Source organism: Camelus bactrianus, chromosome 1 (assembly GCF_048773025.1).
Source record: "Camelus bactrianus isolate YW-2024 breed Bactrian camel chromosome 1, ASM4877302v1, whole genome shotgun sequence".
NCBI classification, from domain to species: Eukaryota; Metazoa; Chordata; class Mammalia; order Artiodactyla; family Camelidae; genus Camelus; species Camelus bactrianus.
In genome coordinates, this window is record NC_133539.1 from 108,831,971 (window position 1) to 108,856,484 (window position 24,514).

Sequence of the window (24,514 nt, forward strand, 5' to 3'; positions counted from 1 at the left end):
GATGGTGAATAATTTGCTGTCTGACCTCAGTCAACTTGAATGACCGTCCAGTGTGATCCAGACACCCCTCCTCTGTTTGATAACCATTCTGTGCCCTCAGCAATTCCCCTCTACGTCCACCTGCCCCCAGCCCCGTTGATATTTTGGACAATACAAAGCCCCTGGCTACTTCTGAAAATGACCCTGTGCCTTCTTTCTGAGCTTCAAGGTGTGGCAGTGAATGCAGGGCTCACTCTGACAGGGATCTTAAGTGTCCCTTGAACCTTCCTGGTAGCAGTGAACCCTGCCTGGTGATACCCCACCATGGCTGTATGTCTCCCTCGCTTCACTTTCTGGGGAACTAATCATGCTGAGCCAATTGGTGCCAGAGCCATTGCTGTTTCAGAAAGGATAATGAAGTTCCCAGGCCAGCCTGGCTTTCTTAGAACAAAACACAGCTGTTAGAATCTTTGTTCTATTGTTTTGTATGGGGTCTTTAGGGTTTTCTATACATAGTATCATCTTATCTGCAAATGGTGACAATTTTACCTCTTCCCTTCCAATCTGGATCCCTTTTATTTCTTTTTCTTGACTGATTGCTATGGCTAGGACTTCCAACACTATGTTGAATAGAAGTGGTGAGAGTGGGCATCCTTGTCTTGTTCCAGATTTTAGTGGGAAGGCTTTCAACTTTTCCCCATTGAGTATTATGTTGGCTGTGGGTTTGTCATTATAGCTTTTATTATGTTGAGGTTTGTACCCTCTATATGCACTTTGGTAAGAGTTTTTATCATGAATGGATGTTGAATTCTATCAGATGCTTTCTCTGCATCTATGGAGATGATCACGTGGGATTTGACCTTTCTGTTGCTGATGTGGGTGTTAACTGATACTTTGTAGATTCTCATCCTCCCACCTGATGTCTCACTCTCCCCTCCTCAGTATTCCTGGAGTCCCAGACCACAACCTTCACTGGTTTATGTTCACTTCACACATGGGTGGTCAAGAGTAACTTCTAATCCTCATTTGATTTCAATTATCCTAGGGGTTCTCAGTATGAGCCCAATGACCTGGCTCTACACGTAACTTTGGGTAGGGCAGGGTACAGGGAGGTGGGAAGAGGCCTATAATTGTAGTAGTTGGTGTTCTTATTCAATATCTAAGAACTTCAGTGGTTTTCAGATGATGCAGTAAACACATGCTCTGTAGATTCATCCTTCATTCCTATCTTTGAGTATTAGAGATGGGCAGGGAGAGGGCATAGGGAGATGAGTTATAATCTCCACATCTTTCCCACAAATCACCTCCATTCCCATAATCCCTGACCCCAGAACATTAATTAAGCATCTCCCACCTGCCTCCTATGTTGCCTCCACCCCTAGTGACCCTGAGTGACTGCAGGTGTGCCTGGCAGAGGCCCCCAGTGAGCCATCCCCTGGGCTGCACAGCACGGCCATAGACTCCTTCTCTTTAGCCTGGCTGTCAGGGCCATGAGCCACTGACCACTGTGCAAAGTGTGTTTTTAAGAAAGGATCTGAATTAGAATTAATTATCTGCCAGATGATGAGGCAGCATGTCTAACTGGAATTCAGGGGACTGGGGTCTTGCTGTCAGTAGCCTTTTCCCCAGGGAGCTCTTTTGACAGTGTGAGTAAAGCTCCCTGGGGCCAAAGTGCCAGTGGGCACAGACACCTTGTGCAGGAGACCAGCCTCTCCCATCCTTCATGCCCAAGAGTATGAGGGTTCCTTCCTCTCTTCCTGGGTATCTCCAGAACCTCGATGCCTATCATCCCGAGTCAGGGCTTTATGTCTATCAGGAAGGTAGGTGAGTGCAGAGCAGTGATTCTCAAAGTGTGGTCCCTGGACTAGCAGCAATCAGCACCCCCTGAGTGCTGATTCTGAGAAGTGCAAATGCCTGTGTTCCTGTCTTGAGAGCCACTGGATGGGGAAAACCTGGAGATGGGGTCCAGTGATCTGTGTCTTATTTAACACACCCTCCAGGAGATGCTAATGTACACTCAAGGGTTAGCCCCACTGCGATGGAGGGTAAGGGCACGGAGTCAGATGCCTGTCACATCCTGTCTCCACCATGGTGTGACCTAGGAAAGGTCTCTGTTTTTTAGTTTCCTCACCTGAAAATGGGGCACAATAAAGCATCTGCTAAGAGTTAATACAAGTAAAGCACTTAGAAACGTGCCTGGCACCGAGGGCCTGCCCTGGAGTGTTAGCCAGGCTTCCTCCAAGGTAGTGACCATTAGACACATCTGAGGAAACTGAGGTTGGAGAGGTTAGTGACCCACCTCCTGCTCAGAGGGAGTGCGTGGGGTCTCACTCACCAGAGACACACCGAATTTCGGGGTGTGGAGGGGTGCTGGGCATCTATAGCGAGGGGCCGAGTCCAGACTTGGTCACACCCCCTCCCTTGGGAACCACACTTTGAGATGTCCTGGCCGTGGCTCTGCTGACCTGCCTACGTTTTCCCTCCGTGTACATTGGGGTCTTTCTCTCTTTGGTGGGATCTCATGGACAAACCTAACCAAGGGGTGTGACATGACCTTGGCCTTGACCTTGCTTTGTCCACAGCCAGGAGGTAGGTTGGCATTGGTGGAGGTGCAGAGAGGATTTTGGGTTCAGGAGGCTGCCTGAGGAATTTGGTGACAAGTTAGAATTCATTCCTGTGGAAAATTGCGAGTAGATTAGCTGAATTGCTTAGGCTTGTAAGACACAGCATGGATTGACGTCTTTGGGGTAATTAGCAAATTCTGCATGGAATTGGTAAGTTCCTAGTAGAGGAAGTTTTCTCTTCTACTTGCTACATGGCTGGAATGGGGCCTTCTGCAGCTGTGAGCCATTCTGCTGGGGCAATTCTGTCCATCTTCTCCCGCCCCCACTAAGTAAAGGGCGGGGCTTTAAGATGGGGCAACCTTGCATCAGAGCCGTACCCCAGACCTGTGAGCCTCTCTGAAGGGGCCTCAGAAGGTAAGGACCTCTCCAAGTACAAAGTTACCTGGGAATAGGGAGAAAGGTTCATCTCACCTTCAGGATGTCGCACATCAGCTGCTTGGGAACCAGAACGTCTTTAGCTGTCTCCTCCAACTGCATGTCCACACACACAGTCTGAAATAGTCTTTAGTGGCTTTTACAAAACTGGCCTGGATGGGAACTTCTCAAATGCAGGGTGTAAGCTGAGGTCAGGGCTAACCGTATAATACTTATTGGTGATTGTTTGTGTTTATTTGCCAGTGACTTCCGTGTACTATTATTTGGGAGGGAGGTGATTAGTTTTATCTATCTGTTTATTTTTAATGCAGGGACTGGGGATTGAACCCAGGACCTTGTGCATGCTAAGCATGTGCTCCACCACTGAGCTATACCCTCCCCTGCCAGTGACTTCTTACACTGCATATTTGAGGCTTCAGAGCCTCCTATGCACTCAGTTCTTGTTTGGGGTCACACCAGTGAGAATGATTCTAACATACTCTGCTTCTGGCGAGTCACAGGGCCCAGGATCTGGGATGTGTTCCCTTCCTGCCCTATTAGGGGGGAGGGAGCAGTTATTAAGTCTTCTCCAATAACTTGGTGGGGGAGCCACTGGCCTCTGGAACACACACTCCGACACCATCCTATGTAAACCCAGACATGCTTCTGCTCATTTTAATTAGACAGATAAAATTAGCAAGGAGATTATAGGTAAAAGGAGAAATTAAAAATATTTCAATGTTAGGTGGAATTTACAAAAGTGAATCGAACAATGAGGTACAGGAAGGAATGCAGAGAAACACAGACACATCTGAAACATTCCTCGGATGCCACACAGCTGAAGCCAGTCCACAGATAAGGGAAGAAGGACTCTCCCTCAGCCACCTCCTCTTGAATTGCAGATTCCAGGGATGTGGAAGAACATTCTCCAGAAACACCTTCCTTCTCCTTCTTTTTAGATGTTACCAACAATAAGTAAGCAGTCAGTGTCATTCTAGAAGGGCCCACACTGCATCCAATTCAAACCACTCACCTGTTTCCTGTCTGAATTTGCAAGCTCACCAGAGGTTTTTTCCCCTTTTGTTTTATTTAAAAATTTTTTTCTCCCTACTTTCTCTCTCCATTGAGCCAACAGGCCCATCGAGCCAACCAGAAAACCTGACCAACAACGTGCTCCGGCCCCTTTAGCTTTTCCAGGGGCAAAGAACTCCCAGTTCTTTCTTATTTGCATCTGTTACGAACAAGCACAGTCATTTGATAACGCAGACATACATACGCGTGCTCTTGCACACGGAAACAGGTTTCTCTTTTTTTTTTTTTCCCCCAATTTGTGGTTTCTTTTTCCTTTTTTGCAGAAAATGCAAACGAAAGAAAAACAAGGTTTTCAATTGAAGGTACATCTCTTCTTCAATATGAAGACATTAATTGAATTGGTTGGATCCCCCATGCAGTGGTCAGCAAAGTCCTTTGGCAACTGACAGAACATCTGGAGACTCAGGAGCTGGGGTTTGTTGGAAGAAACTTCCCTACACGAGTCATGAGCAAAGGGAAATGGATGTGGGAGAGGGGAGGGGACTCTGGGGGAGGAGTACAGAAGGAGAACAGAAAAGAACGTCATTGGTGAGGAAGAAAATGGACAATTGCTTCTGTTTTTTCCCCTCTACCTCCTTCCCTTTCTTCTTGTAGATGGAGGCGTCAGCCCACCGAGGGTGGAAGCTGAGTTCACTCTTGGTCCCCTGATGCGTACTGTTTTGTCTTCACTTCTGTTGACCATCACCTTGTAGTTTTTTTATTATCTATTTGGTTTCCCATCTTAAATGTGCGTCTGTCACTGAGAAACGAAGGTTGCCTATGGGGAATAGGTCCAGTTTATTCTTCGTTGATGGGAATGCATTTCACAGCTGAGAAGCTGATCTCTCCAGAACATTCCACGGTGGTCAACCTCTGGCTTCCCCCTTGAGCCAGGTCCTTTTCCTTCCTCTCCTCCCCACAGAAAATGAGAGTTCTCATGCCATTGCCGTTGGTGACTGACTCATCTGGACCCTCATAGATAGAATGCTGTTCAGAATCTTCTTCTGATGACCTGCCAAGGTGACCCCTATTCTCAGGAGGTCTCTAGGAGGGAAAAAGCCACAGAAGAAGGCATTTTAGTGCTTTGCACGGATCAAAACTCATCACAGAATGCAAGCACCTGATAGTAGTGGGGTAGGCAAATGAGTGTGTTTGAAATCCAAAGCACCCAAGTTTACCCGAGTCTGGCAAACATCTAACGAGAGATGCTTTTACTGAATCTCGCTTTCTCCATGCAGTGGTCTCATCTCCGAGCTCCCCTCCGGCTTAGACAACCTGGAAGCATTGTGCCTTGCTCCTCCCCTGTGGGTTCTGGAGCTGCTCCTTCACTGTGTCCATGACCCTAGGTGGACCAGAAGGTTCTTCTGCTATTTTTTTTTTTAACACCACAAGCACACACTCTATGGGGCTTCAGTAATTCTGTGAGTTTTCTGCCTAAATTAGTGATCACCCACTGTGATTGAAAAGATGTGGGGCTTGCCTGGTTTTCTGATGTGTTCCCCTGAGTTCCCATTTTCTGTCTCTGTTTGAATTTTAATGTCATGAATTTTTAAGAAGGGCGATCTCAAAATAACTTTTAAATATCTGCCCAAGCAGGAATCCAAGGAATATGTTTAGGACAGGGATTTGGACTGGATTCGTCTTTGAGCTGTGATTCTTCATATGAACAAGTCCATGGCTGATACCTGACTCTGGGGAAACCCATGCATCGACCCATGCATCTTTCTTTAGTTAATAAGGTAGCAGTTACTTGAGTGGTTCCTATGTGCCACATACTAACTCCTTTAACCTACAGAAGCATTTTGTACAAATTGCCAAACCACTCAGTCAATGACGATCATTTACCAGCAATCATTTCTCACGTGTGTCCTGTAGGCAGACAATAGACCAAGTGTTCTGCAAGGACTACTCTATTTACCTCTCCCCACAAAACAGTGAGATGGGCACTATTATTATTTGCACATTTATAGACAAGGCGAGTATGTATGGCTCAGAGAAGTTGAGTGACATGTTCAAGATCACATAGCAGGTATATGGTGCTGGAGCTGGGATTCCAATTCAGGACAGCCCGACTCTCAGCCATTCTGCCGGGCAGCTCTGGGAAGTCTAACATTCTGACTGTACTCCCTCCAGATTCCTCTGTCCCCACACAGCCGATCACTCTGTACACTGTGCATAAGACCCACGAGGTGGACGCTGTGCAGATCCCGATCTTCAATGCCTGGCTCTCCTCTGGACCTCCACCTTTCAGCTGGCAGTCAGGCCCCCGCGGGCTGCCGCTGGTCTAGACTGTCCAATTGCCCGTGTCTTTTCGGCAAACACTTTTGAGAAGTATGCTTGGATTTCAAATTCACAAACTGGCCGCTATCTATTTTATTTAGTTATACGTATTTTTTCCCCCATCGTTCGTCTCTCAAGAATCAAACGAAATTGCTCCAATAGTTTGTGAAGATTTTTTTTTCACTTTGAACTAAATCCCTTCATTTTCAGTTTCACCTTCCTTTTATTCTGCCCCTTGTTCTGTTTCATGTGGCTCTTCCCGGACTGAGGGAATTACCCAATCTGATTCCTTCAGTTCATGGGGGATCAGGTGACAACAGTCCCCACACTGAGCCATCGACAGTGGGAAAGCAGGCGTAGCCCTGCCTTCACGGGTACCTGCTTGGTCCCTGCACCCTGGCATCTATTCTAGCTCTGCAAGATGGGGAAGCTGGTTTTCTACTGGTAAGGGCTTAGTTTTTATTTTTTGGTGCCTGACAATAGTTCATAACAGCGAGGACAGTTTTTTAGGCATATTCAAGTCTCCCTGGAAGTGGAGGTTTCATCATTCCTAGCAGGAATAAACCCGAGAGAGGTAAAGCTGGCCTCTAGGAAGACGCACTGCAGAGCAGGAGTCTGGGACAGAAGGCCAAGAGTCAAGAAGCTGTCCCCCTCGGACTCAACCGCAGCGGGTGGAGGACCACCTGTCTCCCCTGGGTCTTAGCAACTGGCCTGCCCAGGAGCGAATCCCAGGTGTATGACCCGGAACAGGTGATCAGTCTGTCACCTGCCTGGTGGACTGACCAATCCTCTACCGAGGGAAATGTGTGTCACGGGCCACCAACCTCAGGGCCGTCAGTGCCCGCTGCAGCCGGGCGGCTGGTGAGGTCCCCGCTGCTATGCACGTGCGTGACTATGTGTGTGTATTCAAAATTTGACTCTTGCCAGCTCTAGTCCAGTGGTTCCCAAACTTTACTGCACATTAGAACCACCTGGAGAGTTTTAAACATGCGATGCCCAGGTCTTACCACACGCCAAATGAATCAGAAAATCGGTGTGTGGGAATCAGGCATCAATAGTTTAAAAGACTCCCAGGTGACTCCAGTGTGCAGCAAAGTACAGGCCCCGGGTGGCCCTGGGTGGATGGGTGGGAGGATGTGGACCTGGCCACCAGGAAAGCAGGCTTCAGTCCCTGCTATGTTGCTCCTGAGAGCTGAATCTTTAGACACTAATGTCACCTACTTTCTAAATCACTGAATGGCAGGGGGATAACTAGACAGAATTCCCAAACTATGGTTCCACAAAATTCTGCTCTTCCAAAATATAGTTCCATGGTATTTAATAATTTTACAAGGCTTTCTCTATTTCAGGATTCCTCATGGCCTTTTCCATGCTAATATATGAGTGAATCTCCAGGAGAAAGATAAAAGGCTCAGTATTTCCCAAATTTATTTGACCATGGGACTCGTCTTCCCAAGGAGAACCTATTAACATTTCCCCAAACTGGGGCTGCTCAGAACATTTTCGGAAAATGATGTACAACATGGATCTTTAAGACCCTTTCTGGCTCCCATCTTATCTGAATAATTTTAGTTTTTGTATTCCTCGGTGCTCCTGTGGGGGCTGCGGATTGGAAAATAATTTGTGGGGGATGGAAACGTATGCTTATTTACAAGTGCCATCTAAGTTCAGATCCCGTGCATCGGGGACTGCTGCTGACTCAGTGCAATGCCCCTTCCCGCGGTGTTGTTTAAAGTACTGGCTGGCTGTGTTCTTTCCATCTGGATGCTCTCTTTGATGGGCTGAGTTTAAAAACTTAAACGGAGGAGAGACTCTCAGTGATTAGGCAAACGACATATGGCTGTGACTTTGAAGAATTCTCATTTGGGGCCCCGAGTGGATCTCAGCCTCCCCAGCCCACCCCTCCATCTTTCCCACCAGGCCTGGTTCGATACAGAAGTGGGGATCTAGGGATGAGGCCAGAAGGCAGGACTTGCACATGCGTGATAGCAGGGAGGGAGCCGTGACCCCCAGCCATGGGCGGGACAGAGGCGATTCGCATCACTTACTCTGATGTCATCTGGGTGACCAGCTGGAGGGAGGTGAAGCCGGCAGTGAGGAAGCTGTCCCTGTACTGGACCATTTTGATGGCACTGAGCCAGTCATCCACGGTGGTAAAGGCCGTGAAGTCTGGGATGGAGCGGTCAAGCAGGGGCTGGGAAGGCCTGCAAGACGGAGGGGAGAAGGTCACCCCACTGCTGCAGGGGTGCATGGGCAGAGTCACACTCTGAGCAGACGGCAGACTTCAACGGGGTTCAGCATTCTTGGTGGGATGAGGATTAGAGGGGAAACCTGGGCTGACCCTTCCTTCTCGACAGAATCCCAAGTTGGCATGGCTTCTTAAGGCCAGGTGGCCAGTCCGCCTACCTCTGGGCTCTGTCCCATGCTGGTCAGTCCAGAAGGGCAGACTGACCCAGCGTGCAGTCTGAAGGGAGGAGAAGGACCACGACTCTGGTGTAAACTGAAATCTAAGAGCTTCATTATCTGAAGATAGAGTCCTTTAAAAATACATATAAAGTTCAATGCAACCTCCTCAGATCTCCTGGTAACATTTTTCTTCCGGTTCCATCCTCAGCTAACTGAAAGAAGTGGGACAGAGCAGCCCCCCACTGACCTCTTCTGTACTCAAAGCAGACCCTCAGGTCCCCAGTCCAGAAATCAGGGTGCCATCCTCACAGCTCCCTCACCTTCAGCACCCGCACCCAATTCTTCGCCACATCACCAAGATTTGACCTCCAAAATCTCTCAAACCCATTCACTTCTTCCCACACCATTTGCCCAGTCTGAGATGCTGTCTTCTTTACCACAGTTACTGAGATGCTCTGCCTCTGCACGCTGCCCTCAACACCAGCTCCACACTCTAGCCTGGCGCTCTTTAAAAGACACAAATGTGGTCATGTTAATAGCTCTCACTCCGACCCTGATTCATGTCAGCCCTTCCGATGGGTGATCACTGCTCTGAAAATCAAGCCCAGGAGTCCTAGCAGAGCCTAAAGGCTCTAAGCGGCTGGTCCCTGCTCAACTTGCCAGCCTCAGCCTCAGCCTCCACCCTGTCCCCTTACAAACTGCATTCCCAACACACTGGCCCTGTCCTTCCAGCCTCGGGCCTCTGCTCATGCTGTGCCCTTGGCCTGGAACCCTGATCCTCTACCTCCATCTTCCTTTCATTTGGTTAATGCCTCCTCACCCTTCAGCTCTCAACTGAGATAACAGGCATCAGGGACACCTCTCTGACCCCAGCCTGACTGAGCTGTATGCTCTCCAAGCACCATGCTCCCCTCTGCCACGCTGGCCACTGAAGTCTCGGTTTGCATTTCTTCAGGTGACCATCTGATTAAGGTCTGCCGCTCCTAAATGATTCTAAGCTCCACGAGGGCGTGTCTATCTTTTCCATCCGATGCGGCCAGCAAGGGCACCATGCTTAGCATCCAAGTACCCAGCAAACTTCGGTCAGAATGAGTTAATAAGTGAGTTAACATTGCACATGTAGGTGAGTGACCCACAGCTGACAGTCGATGACAGTAACTGAGAACTCTGTGCATTTGGTCATAACAAATCTAGTTGCTTTGAATTTCTCTGTCCCCCAGCAATCAGGTTGGCCAAAGTTCCGAGTCTGCTGTTCCACCTGCCTCGTGGACTGGTGAGGTTAGCAGAAAGGGTGCCTTCTGGGAACGGGATTGCCTAGAAGTGGCCTCATACCAGTCAGATCAGAGGCGCCTGGTGCCTCGCCCATCAGAAGTCAATGGAAGGGAGAGACCCAGACAGGGATCTTATCATCTGTCTGCAGCCCATGCTGGAGGCAGGGAATATTTTAGGGAGATAGAAGAATCCTGGAACTTCTTCCAAGAGTGGTTAAGCTTAGCTGCCTCCCCCTTGCTCTCAGTAGACTGAAAGCTAGCAGACTGGCTGTGGGTTTTTCCCAGACTAGGAGACCCTAGGAACCCCCTCCACCTAGGAACCCTCCTGTTCCACTAGACTCACACGGCGGTGATGGTTGCCACAGTCTTGAGACTTGCCGGGTTCCGGATCATCTTGTCCAGGGTGTTGACAATCTCTGCAAAGCGGGGCCGGCTATTACGGTCCTTCTGCCAACAGTCCAGCATGAGCTGGTGTAGAGCAGCTGGGCAGTCCATGGGTGGGGGCAGCCGGTAGTCTTGCTCGATGGCATTGATGACCTGCAGTGACATCCATGGGAACAGGTATGATTGGTGACGAGCCACCAGCCGGTCATTCACGAATTAGCCTCTGAGGACGGAGACTCCTTGACCGGGATGCCCTCATTCTGTTCACCAGTACCTTTCACTGTAACAGATTTTATGTGCACTTGGCTTTTCCCTCTAGACTGTGGGATCCCAAAAAGCAGGGCCCAGGTCTTATTGTCCCTTTGTGTCTCTGGCACCTGGCACAGGGCCTGACACACACAAGATCTCTGTAGATGTTTACTGAAGGATGAGCCGGTGAATGGCTTGAGCTTCCTCTTTTGAGACGACATCAGGCCCAATTTTGCCTTCCTGGCAGCTGGTGGCACCAGGGAAGATGAAACAGTGGCACATGGGAAACTTAGTGAACCCACTAATACAAAGGTCACACCTCAAAGCCCATGGCGGCCTCATCCTTTCACTGCTACAGAAAGAGAAAGGGAGGGAAGGGACCATCATTCGATAGACAACCTGCTCCATGCCTGGGACCCTCGAGATGCTTCTTAGGCATTATTTACCTTCATCTTCATGAGGCAGCAACAAGAACTGGGTGGAAGATAATTTAGTTAAACAAATTGGTTTCAGTACAATGACAATGGTCAAAATAACAAGGTGATCCAACATGAATATCCCCAATCAGGTTTCGTTAATTTTCGCAGACTCCAGGGAATAATTCTGTAAAGATTTAAGTACTTTTTCTGTTTTTTAGATTCTTGTAAGTGGTCTTCACCCCTTACTTCTTAATTTCCAATTCATTTAAATCAATTATGCTTGCTCTGTGCTTTTTGTAATAGCAAAAATAATTGTAAATGACCCAGTACTAAGCATATAAATTTATTATGGAACACTCATAACACAATGGAAGGCCTGGAATACAACGCAGACCTTAAGATGTTGCAAAAATATACCTATTGAAATGGAAATATGCTCCCATTGTAATATTAGGCAAAAGAGCAGGCTGCATAAGTGAAAATATGGTATAATTTTGCTTTTGTAAAAGAAAAAAAAAAAAAACAAAAATCAAAACAAAACAAAAACCAAAATTACACACATACATAGAAAAGACCTTGAAAGGATATCTACCATGGAGCTAACGGTGATTGCCTCTGAGCAGGTAGAAACATGCATGCCCTTTGTGTTTTTCTTTCTGTTTGTTTGTATGTTTATTTTCTGTAATAATTAGGCATTGATTTTACATTAAACAGTGAAAGGGCCTTTAACAACATAGGACATAATTTGGAGTTCAGGGATTTTCAGGTGTTTTTGCCTCTACTTTTAAAAATGTCAGATTCATTTCAACTGATTATTTCTTCTTCTTTTTCATTTTCTTTTTTTTTTTAATATACTTTGTAAATGAATCAGAAAGTGAATATTCTCAATCAGTTTATATTTTTACAAATTCTATGCATAGTATACAGGGCATGAGGTGGAGCACGAGATAATATAATAACCTGAAATCATTAGAGATAATCAAGGTATATTGTATTATTCCTTCTCTTCAGTATGCCAGAAAAACAAACAAGCATACAGACCATACCAATATTATCACTTTACAAACAACCAGCGACTGGAAACGTTCACTTTTGAATAATATATCTCACCGCCAACAAATGTTTATCTCAGCCAGGCTGCTGTCAATCAAGTTACCGGCTAACCTCATAGGAGGGTACTTTAGCCCGTTTTTCCCCTCAAGGGGATGGAGGCCCAGGCAGGGAGGTGCCCAAAGGCAGGCAGCTGGTGAGTGATAGGGCTGGGAATAAATCCGGGGACATCTGAGTGTAAGTTAGGACTACCTCGAAGCCCACTGCCCCTAGGCCTCGGTGGGGACGCTACATTGCTCGCAGCCTGGAGAACAGCCCTCGCAGCCTTGTGATGCCTTCATGGGGGGCGGAGGAATGGGCGGATGGAGCTAAGCCAAGTAATCCACGAGTAGGAGAGGCCGGGCTTGTAAACTGGCACCCCTTTTCAGCTCCTCCCAGACAGCCAGATTGAGGGACCCGGGCGCAGTCCCCACTCACCCTGGAGACAAGTGGGATTACCCACTGAATGGCCCCACGAATTCTTTCTGGGTGCCCTAGGGACAGGCTAGGTGGGACCAGCAGGAAGAGCTGGTGTCCCAATTCAGCTTCTCATGGGGTTAGGGGCCCCAAAGTCTGCCAATGCAGAGCAGCTCGTGTTCCCCCAAACTGCCCGCATCTCTGCTCAAATGATTTGATGGCCAGAACCCCAAATACTGATGTTCCCCCGTGACAAGATTTCATTCCCGTCTGCCCATCAGAGGAAGGAGCACTGGAGGCAGAGCCCTGGTCGGGGGCACAGCTCCGTGGTGTCACCAGCTGACCCAAGCACTCCTGGCAGAGCATCAAGAGGCTGGGGACCCGGGCACAGGGGACTCTTCTGCCTGGGAGCCTTACACTGAACACCTAGCTGCTTTTCCTCCTCTGAATGGTCAGCAGCAACTCCTCGGACCCACCTGAGGGCCAGTGTAAACAAATGCCCCAGGGGCTGAAAGAGGCAGGGATGGGGTGGGGTGAGGGCTGCCTTTGCTATTTTGCACCCCGAGATGGCAAGAATGGGGGTTAGGTGGGGACCAGGGGCAGGTGGTCTGACCTGGGTGCCTCAGAGCTGGAGCTCCTCTGGGAAAGGAGTAGGGCCCCTCCCCTGCCCTCCTGTCCCCAGCTGGGCTCCTGGCTGTCCCCTGTCCTCCGACTTGCACTTCCTATTAGTGAGCTGGGCGGTGGGCGGGCTCACTCAACCTTGCATACAGAGAGTGAAGTGGAGGAACTCAGAGCAGTGGAGGAACCAGGGCAGAGGGGGTTAAGTTGAGCTCTGATGTTTCAATACAACTGCAGCTCCTCTCCACAGACACTGCCACTCTCATTATCTCTGTCAATCAGATCCAAGCAGTAGAACTTCCAAGTTCTCTCTCTGGCTGACAAACTCTCTGTACATGTTCAAAGACTTTCCTGGGCTCCGGAAGCCCAATTACCAGCACTCCGACTTGCCACTGCAATTCTCTTTCTTAAAGCCTTTCAATTGTCATCTGTAACATCCTTTACTGCCACCACCTCAGTGGTTTCTGATGAGCCCGGCTGCAGCCTGAGCCGCTGGGAGCCCTCCTGCCTGTCTCCCAGGCCAGGTCAGAAGATGCCCTCTGAACGGGCAAAAGTCACCTTCCGCCGCCCACAGAAAGCAGGATGGTACTTGAGACAATGCTGAGGGGCTTTATTTTGGAGAAACACAACAAAATTAGAATAAACTGCTACTCTACAGATGTTCTTATTCCCTCTGAGGCTCAGCTCAAGCATCAAAGATCTGGAAGCCATCCCCACCTCCCCCCCGCAATGTCCCCACCGCCCTGTGTATGTGCCACTGGGCTGTGAACCCCCCAAGAATAGAGCCGGCAAGCACAATGCTTAGACACAGTTAGCATACACTGAGTGTTTGCTGAATGGATGATTTGGGAATTCTGAAAGTCTAATATCAGAAACGCCATTTGTCTTCCACAGAGGTGAATGCATTTGCTGAGAATATCTTGAATGTCAAATCTTGCCTGTCAGACAGTTTCCTAAGCCATTCTCTGTGTGCCGAATTGCTCTTAATCGGATTACAGTCTCTGGGCAGGACGAAACGGGCCGGCTTTTTCTGACTCACATTTATTACTCCTCTAGCTGACAGTCTGGACGGAACCAGAGTGCACTTGATTTCGTGAAAGCAGCCTTGGCATCAATTCCAACACTTACCGATTCGACATGCTATGGGAGCAGAGGCAAAGCATGGATAATTGGAGATAATAGAGGATCCAGACACCACACGTGGTCGGATCAGGACCTGGTTAAGGATGCAGCCATTTCACCTGCTCTGGGCTGAAGCCACTCTACCCACGGGAGCAAGGGGCAGCACCTCGCTCCTCCTTGGAATGTGTTTTCTGGGCCCCCGAGTCGCCACCTTTCTTAGCTTTCTGAGCATCGGCCGTGGCCTGAAACCTCTGGCTGGATAGAGGGCCACCTGGGGACAGACTTCTCCAGTGTACTGGTGCCTCAGAGCCTATCCCCGCATGCGGGGCTTATGGTGTGGCTGGCTGCCTGATCTCGACTGAGACAGACCTGCCTCTTCTTGCTGGGAAGCTGGGAAAGATAATAACTGCTCTCCAACGTGATGGGAAGAGGTGTGCAGGCTTTGCAGACTGCAGTCCTCCCAGCTGCAAGGGGAGGGCGTGTATTCAGGATGTAACAGGGGGAGTGGTCCCAGGGGATGGCCCAGGGCCCAAGGTGGTGGGGAAAGCCAGGGAGGACTTCTGACTGAAATCTTACCAAAGCAAATCATCCTCAAAAGGCTTCCCACCTTTTAGTAATTATGGAGCCAAGGGTCCCCGCTGGAACACCCCCAAAATGCCTCTGCTTAAAGCATCTCAGGTGACCCCTCTCTTTCCTTTCCCCTCACCCCTTGCTGGTAGCCTGGAGAGGTGGTGTTGACCTCTACTCAGACGGGTCCCCTCCTGAGGCCCGTCTGGATCTGACCAGCCTTGGGAGGTTTGCTCAGCACCTCTGTCACTGACAGGTGACACAGGCTCCCAGAAGAGCAGATTCACAGAAAAGATGGGCCTTTTACAATTAATTCCTCTCTTTGAAGCTGGGAAAGGCAAGCCCCAGAAGGAAGGTGCAGCTGGCTCAACATAGCACATCCGTCAGCCCAGAGCAGGCCTGGAAGCCAGGTCCCGCCCTCCAACCAGCCTTGCTTCCCCTCCATCACAAGTAGTGATGGAGGGCACGCAGGCTGGGGATCTGAAGCAGGCTAGGAGTCCATGATTAATTCAGGGCCTGATCTATTCAGAATACACACCCATTCAGAACCAACCCATGGGCTCCTGGGTTGGCCTGCGCACCTTTAGAGACTTTGAGGTCGTGGGGACCATCACATCTCCCTGCTGGGCTCCCTCATTAGTTCAAACATTGGTGCCAAGGGTGTCCCTGCATCCCCTGCCCCAGATACCTCCCATTCAGGTTTTGAGACCCTGAGCTGACGACAGGCAGGCAGGCTTGGCACACCCCCGCCAAGGAGGGGTGTGGCAGCCAGGCACTGCTGACACTCACATCTTGGTTGGACATATCCCAGTAGGGTCTCTCTCCAAACGACATGACTTCCCACATGACAATCCCGTAGCTCCAGACGTCGCTGGCAGACGTGAACTTGCGGTAGGCGATAGCCTCTGGAGCCGTCCATCTCACGGGGATCTTGCCTCCCTGGAGGAAGGAGAAGCCTGGTCAGCCCAGTTGTGGGGTTCCTGGTTGAAGGCGGGTGAGAATAAACTGGGCACACGCCCTGTAACCCCCTCCCCCCACGGCTCCTGAATTAGGGCAGCGGGGCAGCGCGTGCCCACGGGCAGGGGATCTGCGGGGCTCTGCCGGCTCTTGCCACGTGTGGGCACACTTTTCTAAAATGCTGCTCTTGGGTTTGTTTCTCCATCTGGGAGTTTCCAACTTGGATCTCTGCTTGATCCTCAGTTTGTCTGCCAGACTCTACTCTGTTTTGTTTACCTAGGGGACTGATATCCATCCATTCAGCCATTCATTCACCTCCATCAACAAATAGGCAATGAGTACTGCTTTGTGCCAGGTCCTTCGTAAGGAGCTGGTGTCCCTGAGCTGAGCCAGCCAGGGGCCCTGCCCACAATCTGCACAGTGCGTGGGGAGGCAGACAAGAAAACAGAAACTCAGAACGTACTGTTAACAGGATGGAAAGTGATGAGGCAAAGGGGGATACAGGATGTTCTAAGAATCAGAGGAATCTCCCTAACACAGGGAGGGGTCAGGGAAGGTGGCCGGGACCAGTCAGAGGGAAAGTTTCCTGGAGCCTTTGGTCAAGTACAGATAACTTTACTGCCTTTTTCTACCTGTGTGACCTGCGGCAAGTTAACGAACCTCTCTGTCCCTCTGTTTCTCATTGGCAAAATGGGGGTAATGATCGCATCTACATAGTCAGGTTTTCGTGAGGATAAGTGGGTTACTATCCACAGAGTGCTTGGGGCAGGGCCTGGCATAGGGTCCACGCAGCAGATGTGCAAACTAGTTAATCGGGCAGAGTGCGGGGAGGAGGGAAGTCTGGGCAGAGAGGAGCTGGTCCGATGCCGGGGGTGACTGGCAGGGGTGCAGAACGGCCGGAGGACGGAGTTCTGGAGGGGAAGTAAAGACAGGATGAGAGATCAGGAGGCATTCTGTAGGGCACAGATGCCTCTTATGGGGGTAGAGTTCAGCATTCTCTAGAGCAAATATGATCCTCATTTTCAATTCTTCACGCCAAATACCGGACTTCACTCGCTCGGCCCCGTTGCGAGGCCTGGGCTCTGCTTGCATAATGCATGAGACCCGCACCTCCCTCGCTCCCCTCTTGTCCATCTCAGGCCTTGGTGCAAGGAGGCTATTTTTATACTGACCATTCTCACGATCTGCTCAAATCACCAGAGATACGTGTTGGACTTCAGCAAAAATACCTTAAAAAATGTATAAGTGGTTAATCTGAGCATGGACGAGAGAAAAGGGAGTGAACTGCAAAGTGTATTTTTATCTGGTTTCCTACCCGGGGTCTGGGGGGAAGAAAGGCGGTGTGGTCCTGACCTCCACAGGCTCACATCCAGCTCTCTGCAAAGAAGACAGCCCTGATTGCCACCCCCTCGGATGGTGGCAGGCTTTTGTGGTGGGACGCGTCCTCCGCTCAAATGCCAGCAACGTGACAAATGCCCGGAGGGCAGGCTTGGGTGGCGGAGGCAACCGGAGGCTCTGTTCTCTGCCCACCATCCCCCCACCCACCCAAACATGAAAGAATTTGCTGGTTTTCTCTCCGTGGTACCATGGCTCAGAAGGGAGGTGAAAAATTCAGGGGACCAGGAGTTGTCAAACACCTGAGGCCAGTGTCCCACAGCCCAGAGACCCCACGTTGTGTGTCCCCATTAGGGAAGGGGGTGATGCCACACCTAGCGGGGGCCAGGGGCTCCCCCAGAGGAGAGGGATTTCTGGTCCCTCTGAATCCTGGGTTATATGGGGTGAGACAGCAGGAGTTGAATTAGCACGAGTGTGAGTGTGTGTGTGAGAGAGACGTGGAAAGTTCTCTCTCACTCACTATGTGTGCGAGGGAGGGAGAGACAAAGAGAAACCTTGGCCGTGTGGATCTGTGGCTAAAAGAGAGCCTGGGCTTCTCTTTTGTGTGGCTGTTTGTGTCAAAGAAGGAGGTGGGTGAGAGGAAAGTGTGGCTCTTCTGAATTTCCAAGAGGCGATTTGGGAGTCTGAAGGTGTCCTCTCTGCCAAGTCTGGAGTGGACCCCAGGGACCGCCAGTGACAGCTGTGGTGTCCTCCCTCTGGCACGTCAGGTGGTGGGGCCAGGCCGGCTGGCAAGGCGCCCCAGCCCTCCTGCCACCTTGCGCTGTCGGGCCTCGCTGAACACAGAGCCTGGCCTGTCACCACCCCTCCTCCAACCCAGCAGGTGGCAGAGCCTTTCAGAAGAGCAGCCCGGGACAGGCAGGTGACAGCTTATCACAACTGGCTCTCCACCAAGACAGCAGGGGATGCTGACCTCCGAGGCAGCAGGGGGAGCACGGGGATGGGCGCTTTCCTTCCAGGGAGTTTTCGCATTTTCTCTCGGCTTTTCAAACATCATACTGCTGGCATTACCTTCTGATGCTCAGAGGTAACTACAATGATGGTTATTTAACCTGTCTTCAATTATGTGAAAGGAAATCTATTCATTTAGAGGATGGAGACCATCCCCATGCAGGGGATTAGAAGAAAAGGAAGTGGGACAGTGTTGCAGCCTCCACGGCTTCTGCCTGTGAGAAAGGTCCTCCTGCCGGAAGAGAAGTCTGGACCAGAAGGCCCAAGGCCAGGGCATTCCTGTGACGGCTAAGTGCTCTGAGGGTCCTGGCTCTTGCCGATGCAGGTGTGAGGAAGGGGGATAGGGAAGGGGTGGTTGGCTCTGTTGGATCGGAGGAAACATGAGGGAAGAACCCTCAGGGGGTGGAGAATAGGGGAGGCTCACTGGAAGGATTCAGCACCCACGTGGGCAAGAGGGGCTGACACAGGGCTTGAAGAGAGCATCGGCCCCTGCACGGAGCTTCTCCCAGCACCAGATGACCTCATGCCCCAAGGATGCTGCATTCTGCAGGGACCAGGTTCCCCAGAGCTGCAGCTGGGGGTCACTGTTGGTGTGTGGGGAGGGGAGAAGGGGGAGGCGCCTCACTGTCATCGGTGTCCTCCACATACTGACCTTCCTGGCAAAGCTTGGCATTGAATGGCTGTGTGCAAGAAATTCTTCAAAAGTTTGACATCTCTAAAAGTTTGCTCTGGAATAATCATGCCATAACTTAACATGTGTGTGTAATTTGATAAATTAGGAGATGATATCTGGCAGCAGATTAATTCTAACCCAGCCATCTTCAGGGTCACCTGCTGATAACCCACACCTGTCACCAGGAGTGATGCCAACAGGTGGAAAGTCTCAGCGTAGAGGCACTTCAGTCCCTCAGCCTCAGCCAGCCTGCAACAAGCATCCAATGTAGCACCCACTCTGCCCAGCTCCCTGCTTGGAGCCTGGCAGTGATGAGACCTAGCCCCACTCTTAAGGAGCAATGGATACCCCCAATGCCACCCAGCCAGCCCTCACCAGCCACAGTGACATTAAGATAGTCACAGCTCATAGCTTTGGTTCTAGAACCCATCCAACTGTGGAATTTTCCAGACCAAAGTTGAAGCATAGGACCGATTTCCCTTGCTAGTTTCTTACCCTAGAGATGCCCATAAGGATTAAGCTTCTGTGTGTCTGGGCAATGCTACAGTATTTTTCTCCACCACCACGTGTGAGATGTTCATGAATATTGAGTATGATGATCACAGAATCCTTGGAATCTTGCTGCATGTGGAAGCCCCTTGAAGTGATAGGTTTATGACCCAGAGCATCATGCAATGGCTCTAAATTTTGTAATGCTCAGTCTCAAATAGGTTTATAATATACAAAACATACTGGGGTTGTTTTGAAGACCCAACATGATAAATAGGTAAACCAATCAGGATATTATTGTTACCATTAAACAAGAATTTACTGAGTGTTGTGAGTTGAATTCTGTTCCCCTCCAAAAGATAGGTTCAAATTCTAACCTCCTGTATCAGTACATGTGACCTTATTTGGAAATCTGGTCACTGGGGATATAATTGTAGCCACAGAACCAGCCCCAAACCAGCCCTATCCTCTTTCTAACAAGATGCTAAGTTGTTTTTCAGAGGCAACAGAACAAAAATGCAAGTCGTGCAGCCGAAGCATACACAGAGGAGAAATTTTTGACCTCATATAACACCTGGAGCCAAAGTGTCCCCACCCTACAGAACCAAAAGACCAGGAGAGGACTGGAACCTAAAAGCCTGAGCTTTTTCAGAAGGTAAGGGTCCGCTGTCCACGAAGACCTGGTGCTGAACCTTCTTTACCACTTACAGTAACCATGTACCACCATTAGAGGCCAAGCTTTAAAGTTCTCTATCAAAACCTGCCCAGTCAGCGCTTCTGCATACCAACCCTCCTTCCCTACCTATAAAAGTGTAACAAACCCTGGTTCAGGGAGAGAGATTTGAGAGCCTTGCCTCCTGTCTCCCTGCCAGTTGACCTCGCAATAAAGCTTTTCCTTTTCTTAAATGTCAGTGCCGTAGTTTTGGCTTCAATGATCATCAGGCAGCCAGGCCTTTGTTCAGTAACATTAGCAAGTAAGAGGTCATACTGGATAAGAGTGGGCCCTAAATTCAACGACTGGTGTCCTTGTAAGAAGGCCATGTGAAGACAGAGAGACATAGGAGAGAAAACCAAGTGAAGATGGAGGCAGGGATTGGAGTGATGTATCTGCAAGCCAAGGAACGGCAAGGATTGCCAGCAACCACCAGAAATGAGGAGAGAAGCATGGACCAGATTCTTTCCTGGGGCCTTTGGAGGGAGCATGACCCAGACAACATCTTGATTTTGGACTTCTAGCCTCCCGAGCTGGGAAAGAAAACATTCCTGCTGTTTAAAGCCACCCAATTTGTGCTACTTTCTTACAGCAGCCCCAGGAAATGAACACAGTGAGTATATACAATTTTATCAGGCACTAGTCTAAGTTCCCTCGTGGCAGATCCACCCTGAGATGCTGTTACAATGCAGTGGGATTTGGGAGTGAGGGAAACCTCTAACATTTAGGTGGAAGCCTAGCAGATACGCCACAGGGCCCTCTGTAAAACTTCTTCAGTGTTGTTGACTGGCCCCAGGGCAGTCTGCATCTTGAAGGACTGCCCTTTGCTTAGCCACGTGAGTGCTGTGGGGTGGGGACTTCAAGGGACAGGACTGTGGCACTTCCACTGATGTGGTCACGAGGATGATAATCAGAAAGCAGGTATGCTGACGATGCTGGAGCCACATCACTACTCCTACTCGTGAAGAGCATGACACGCCTGAGGGGAACCCACCCTCACTCTGCCCACAGACCCAGGTGGCCTCTCCAGGTCCGGGTAGCTGCATCCCAATTACACAACGCTAGCTGAAGGCCATGTCAACATCCCTTTTCCTGGCATCCCCAGAACACCTAGCCTGTGCTTTTCAAGCTTGACTATCCACTGCAATCACTCTGCGGAAGATTATTCTTATTATTTTTTAAATACCAATGGGTGCTCTAATTTATTCAGAATCTCTGGGTGTGGTGCCCGAGCACTGGGAAGTTTGAACATGCTTCATGTGACCGTAATGCGCAGCCGTTAGCCACAACAACTGGACTGTATCTGTGACTCTTAAATTTGAGTGTGCATCACAGTCTCCTGGAAGCCTTGTTAAAACACACATCCCAGGGCTTTACCCTGAACTTTCCAATGTGCTAGTTCAAATGTGCTACCTGGGATTTGAGAATTATATTTCTAACAAACTCTCAGCGTGGTTCCCATACTTTGAGAACCACTGGTATAGAACAATCCAGTATAAGTCATGGACTGAGTGAGGTCTCATCTTGATGACCAGCTCTGGTCATTGGTAATGGCTGGGTTGGGAAGGATTCTGAGGCTTCATCTGAAGCTCAGCTAGGAATGCTGCCATGACTGATGGGCAGTGCCTGCTATGGGTGAAGGGACAGGTGGCTGTATGTACAGCAAGCATCTGCCTCACTGCACGGAACCTCAAAAGATCATAAAATGATGGGTTTTAAAAAGGCAATGAACTGGCTTTATCATAGTTTCTGTCAAGTGTATCCATGGCCCAAGGGAAATGGAGGGTGAACTGGGGTGAAGTTTGCATCACATACAGCAAGTGTCCCTCTGGAGTGGCAGGTTGAGCACTCCCCTTGGGGCAGTGACCGTCTTGACCACGTGAGTGACCAGCCTTGATAAAGGCTCTGAGCAGCCCTGCTACGCAGGTGGGACAGAGATGGCTCTGCCCTCTGGGTGCATCCATGGGACACGCCTCCCTCGCTGTCCACTGCCTTGGACCCAGAGACCTAACATGATCCTACGTGTTAAATTAAGAAGATCTTTTAGAAGGAATGTCGCCATTTAAAAGCACCCTGAAAGTACACTGACCCATTTTCCCCAACCTAATCAGCAAAGTGATTTTTCCAGATAAGACCCATATCAGTCAGGAAGGAAGAGAAGTTTCTTCCTGAAAGGTTATCTTTCTCTGAGCGTAACCAGCTTCTAACAGCCAGTGGAAATGGCTTCTGGCTGCTGGATTGCAACTGAGCCTATATAATAAAGAGGCAGTTCCCAGTTCCCCAGGATGCCAGGAATTTGCATGAAAACAGTCTCTCCATCTTCTGAGAGAGTTCATCTGGCCCTGCTGCTTATTTCTTTCCAGAAGCCACGATCTTGATGGTGACACTATAATTTATTACCAGGCTAAGGATTATGATGCAACATACAGAGAATTAGAACTTTAGGTGGGAAACAGGCTGTGGGAACAGGTGAGCTTTTGGAGAGGATGGTCTTATTTGTCATGCAAATTGCACAATGAACAGAGAAAAGGGGCTGGGAGAAAATACAACCCAAAAAGACACATTGCACTGGCTGCAGACAAAATTGTTTCTAAACAGAATGTTTTTCAAAGCTTTTCTTAAAGCATTAGCGGCTCCTCCAAAATGAATGACACAATGTATTTCGTACTAGTGATAAAATATGTGATTTGAATAGCCACAAATGGAGAGATTTACAGTCAGTGGGGTCCGCACTGCCTCCCCCCTGAGCTTTGTGAGCGCTGAAACCCTTCTGCGAGATGCTGTGAAAGGTAATTGCAGCCCAAACATCATTTTCCAGCAGCGAGAGAAAGAAAGGCCCATTGGACATAAATTAACTAAAAATATGCGGATGATAGTGTGTGTTTCATGTGTGAAGAACAGAAAGGCCACTTGGTGACGTTTCCCAGCTGGAAAAAAGAAACAAAACCCTGTTTTTCAACCAAACAGATGTTTGTTTCTCTGTACTATACCATCAGGGCAAACAGCTGTCTTTTACCACTCACCCCCAAAATTAACCCCTGATGGCTGAGATGTCAACATTTTATATATATATAACATGCGTATGTATATGTTTATATTATCATACAGTGTTTCTTGAGCCTATAATTTAAAAGAAAGAGTGCAGAGACAGGGCTAAATTATTTACCAACTGCCTTCACTCATTAGACCAGCAGGCAGTGGGTACCCTCTCTGGGTGAGCCCAGGGTCTGTAGCTGGGAACGGAACAATACCACTTCTGCCCCGAGGAGGGCGCTGTGCAGGGAATCCTGCAGTGGTAATAGTCAGGGATGGTGGGGCTTGCTCTCTCCTGGTGTACTCCGTGGAAAGAGTGTTTAGATTAACTAGTCCCGTGGGCTTTAGATTCTCTACACTTTGCCTACCCAGAGGGTGGACTGCTGGTAACTTGGGGAGGGAGCCAGTCCCCGTCAAGGACCTGGTGAGCAAGGATGTTTTCTTCCTGCTGCTGAAACAGGAATATTCCCTGCCCCCAAGGGGGTGGGGTGGGGAGGGTGAGCCTCTAGTCCCTTGGAATGGCAAGGCTGGTGGGGAGGACCAGGAAACAGGGATGGGCAGGGCCGAGGAGGCGGCTAGATGGTCACCCTGCTCTCTACTCTTCCCAACCTGGGCCAGTCCAGTGTGTATCCACTGCTTCTTGGAACATGGAAGGATTATGCTTTTTCTGGAGCCCCCATCACCACTGCTTCACTGCTGCCCATCAACCCCACCCTTAGAGACCACAGCTGTTCTCTTCTTTTCTAGTCAATCTGTCTGCCTCGCCAGTGACCCCTGGGCTTGCCCACTTGTCCCCAGGTCTCCATGGTTCCTGTCTCTGTCAACAGGCGGTGACAACTCTCCTACCTTTGCCCCAAGTGTCTGCCCCTGACCCTCAGGCACCCACCCTTCTCCCATTCCATTCCTGCCCCTGTGCACAGAGACCCCTGGGGCTTCCTGCCACCCTGAGGTAGGGTTCCCATGGTAATGGGGCAGGGCACCGGCAGTGAGAGGTGGGGCTGCTGGTCAGGTGGACGTCTGTCTGCACAGCCATCCTGGGGACCTCTGTCCAGCTCTGTGGGAAGCCTGTGGGGCTTATTCCTTGTCCTCACTGAGTTCACTAAGGCTGTCAGTGTTTTCCATCCTCTTCTGGAAGCAGCTGACAGACTGTGGCAATCCGTTTTCATAGGTATCCTGAGTCTAGCCCTTATTTCCAGTGTAATTGTTGGTGTCTCACCAATGTCACCAATGTCCACTAGCTTCTCTCCCCACCCCCACCCTCCAACAGCTATTTAAAAATCATCAGTCACATTAAATAGCTTAAGTTCTTCTGGCCCCCTGAGCTGCACTCCCTTCTTGGCACGGCTTCTCCCTCCAACAGTCCCGGCAGTTATAACCAAGTCACTTAACCACTCTGTCTTACCGTCTCCACCTGCCAATAGGGATAATAATGCTTAATTATCTCAGAGGGGCGCATG

The 24,514-nt window shown here is 49.6% G+C and overlaps 1 protein-coding gene across 2 annotated transcripts in view; it reads right to left on the minus strand.

The window, feature by feature from the left end:
• Positions 1-3,617: 3,617 nt before the first annotated feature.
• The window catches only part of EPHB1 (EPH receptor B1), a 408,429-nt gene continuing 387,532 nt past the window's right edge, over positions 3,618-24,514 (minus strand). For both annotated transcript variants that reach the window (XM_074370913.1, XM_010947708.3), the window contains 4 exons: positions 15,640-15,789; positions 10,329-10,522; positions 8,357-8,512; positions 3,618-5,072 (listed from right to left, as the gene is read on the minus strand). In XM_074370913.1, the coding sequence (XP_074227014.1) occupies positions 4,964-5,072; positions 8,357-8,512; positions 10,329-10,522; positions 15,640-15,789 (609 nt within the window). In that variant the 3' untranslated portion in view covers positions 3,618-4,963. The remainder of the gene's footprint in view (positions 5,073-8,356; positions 8,513-10,328; positions 10,523-15,639; positions 15,790-24,514) is intronic.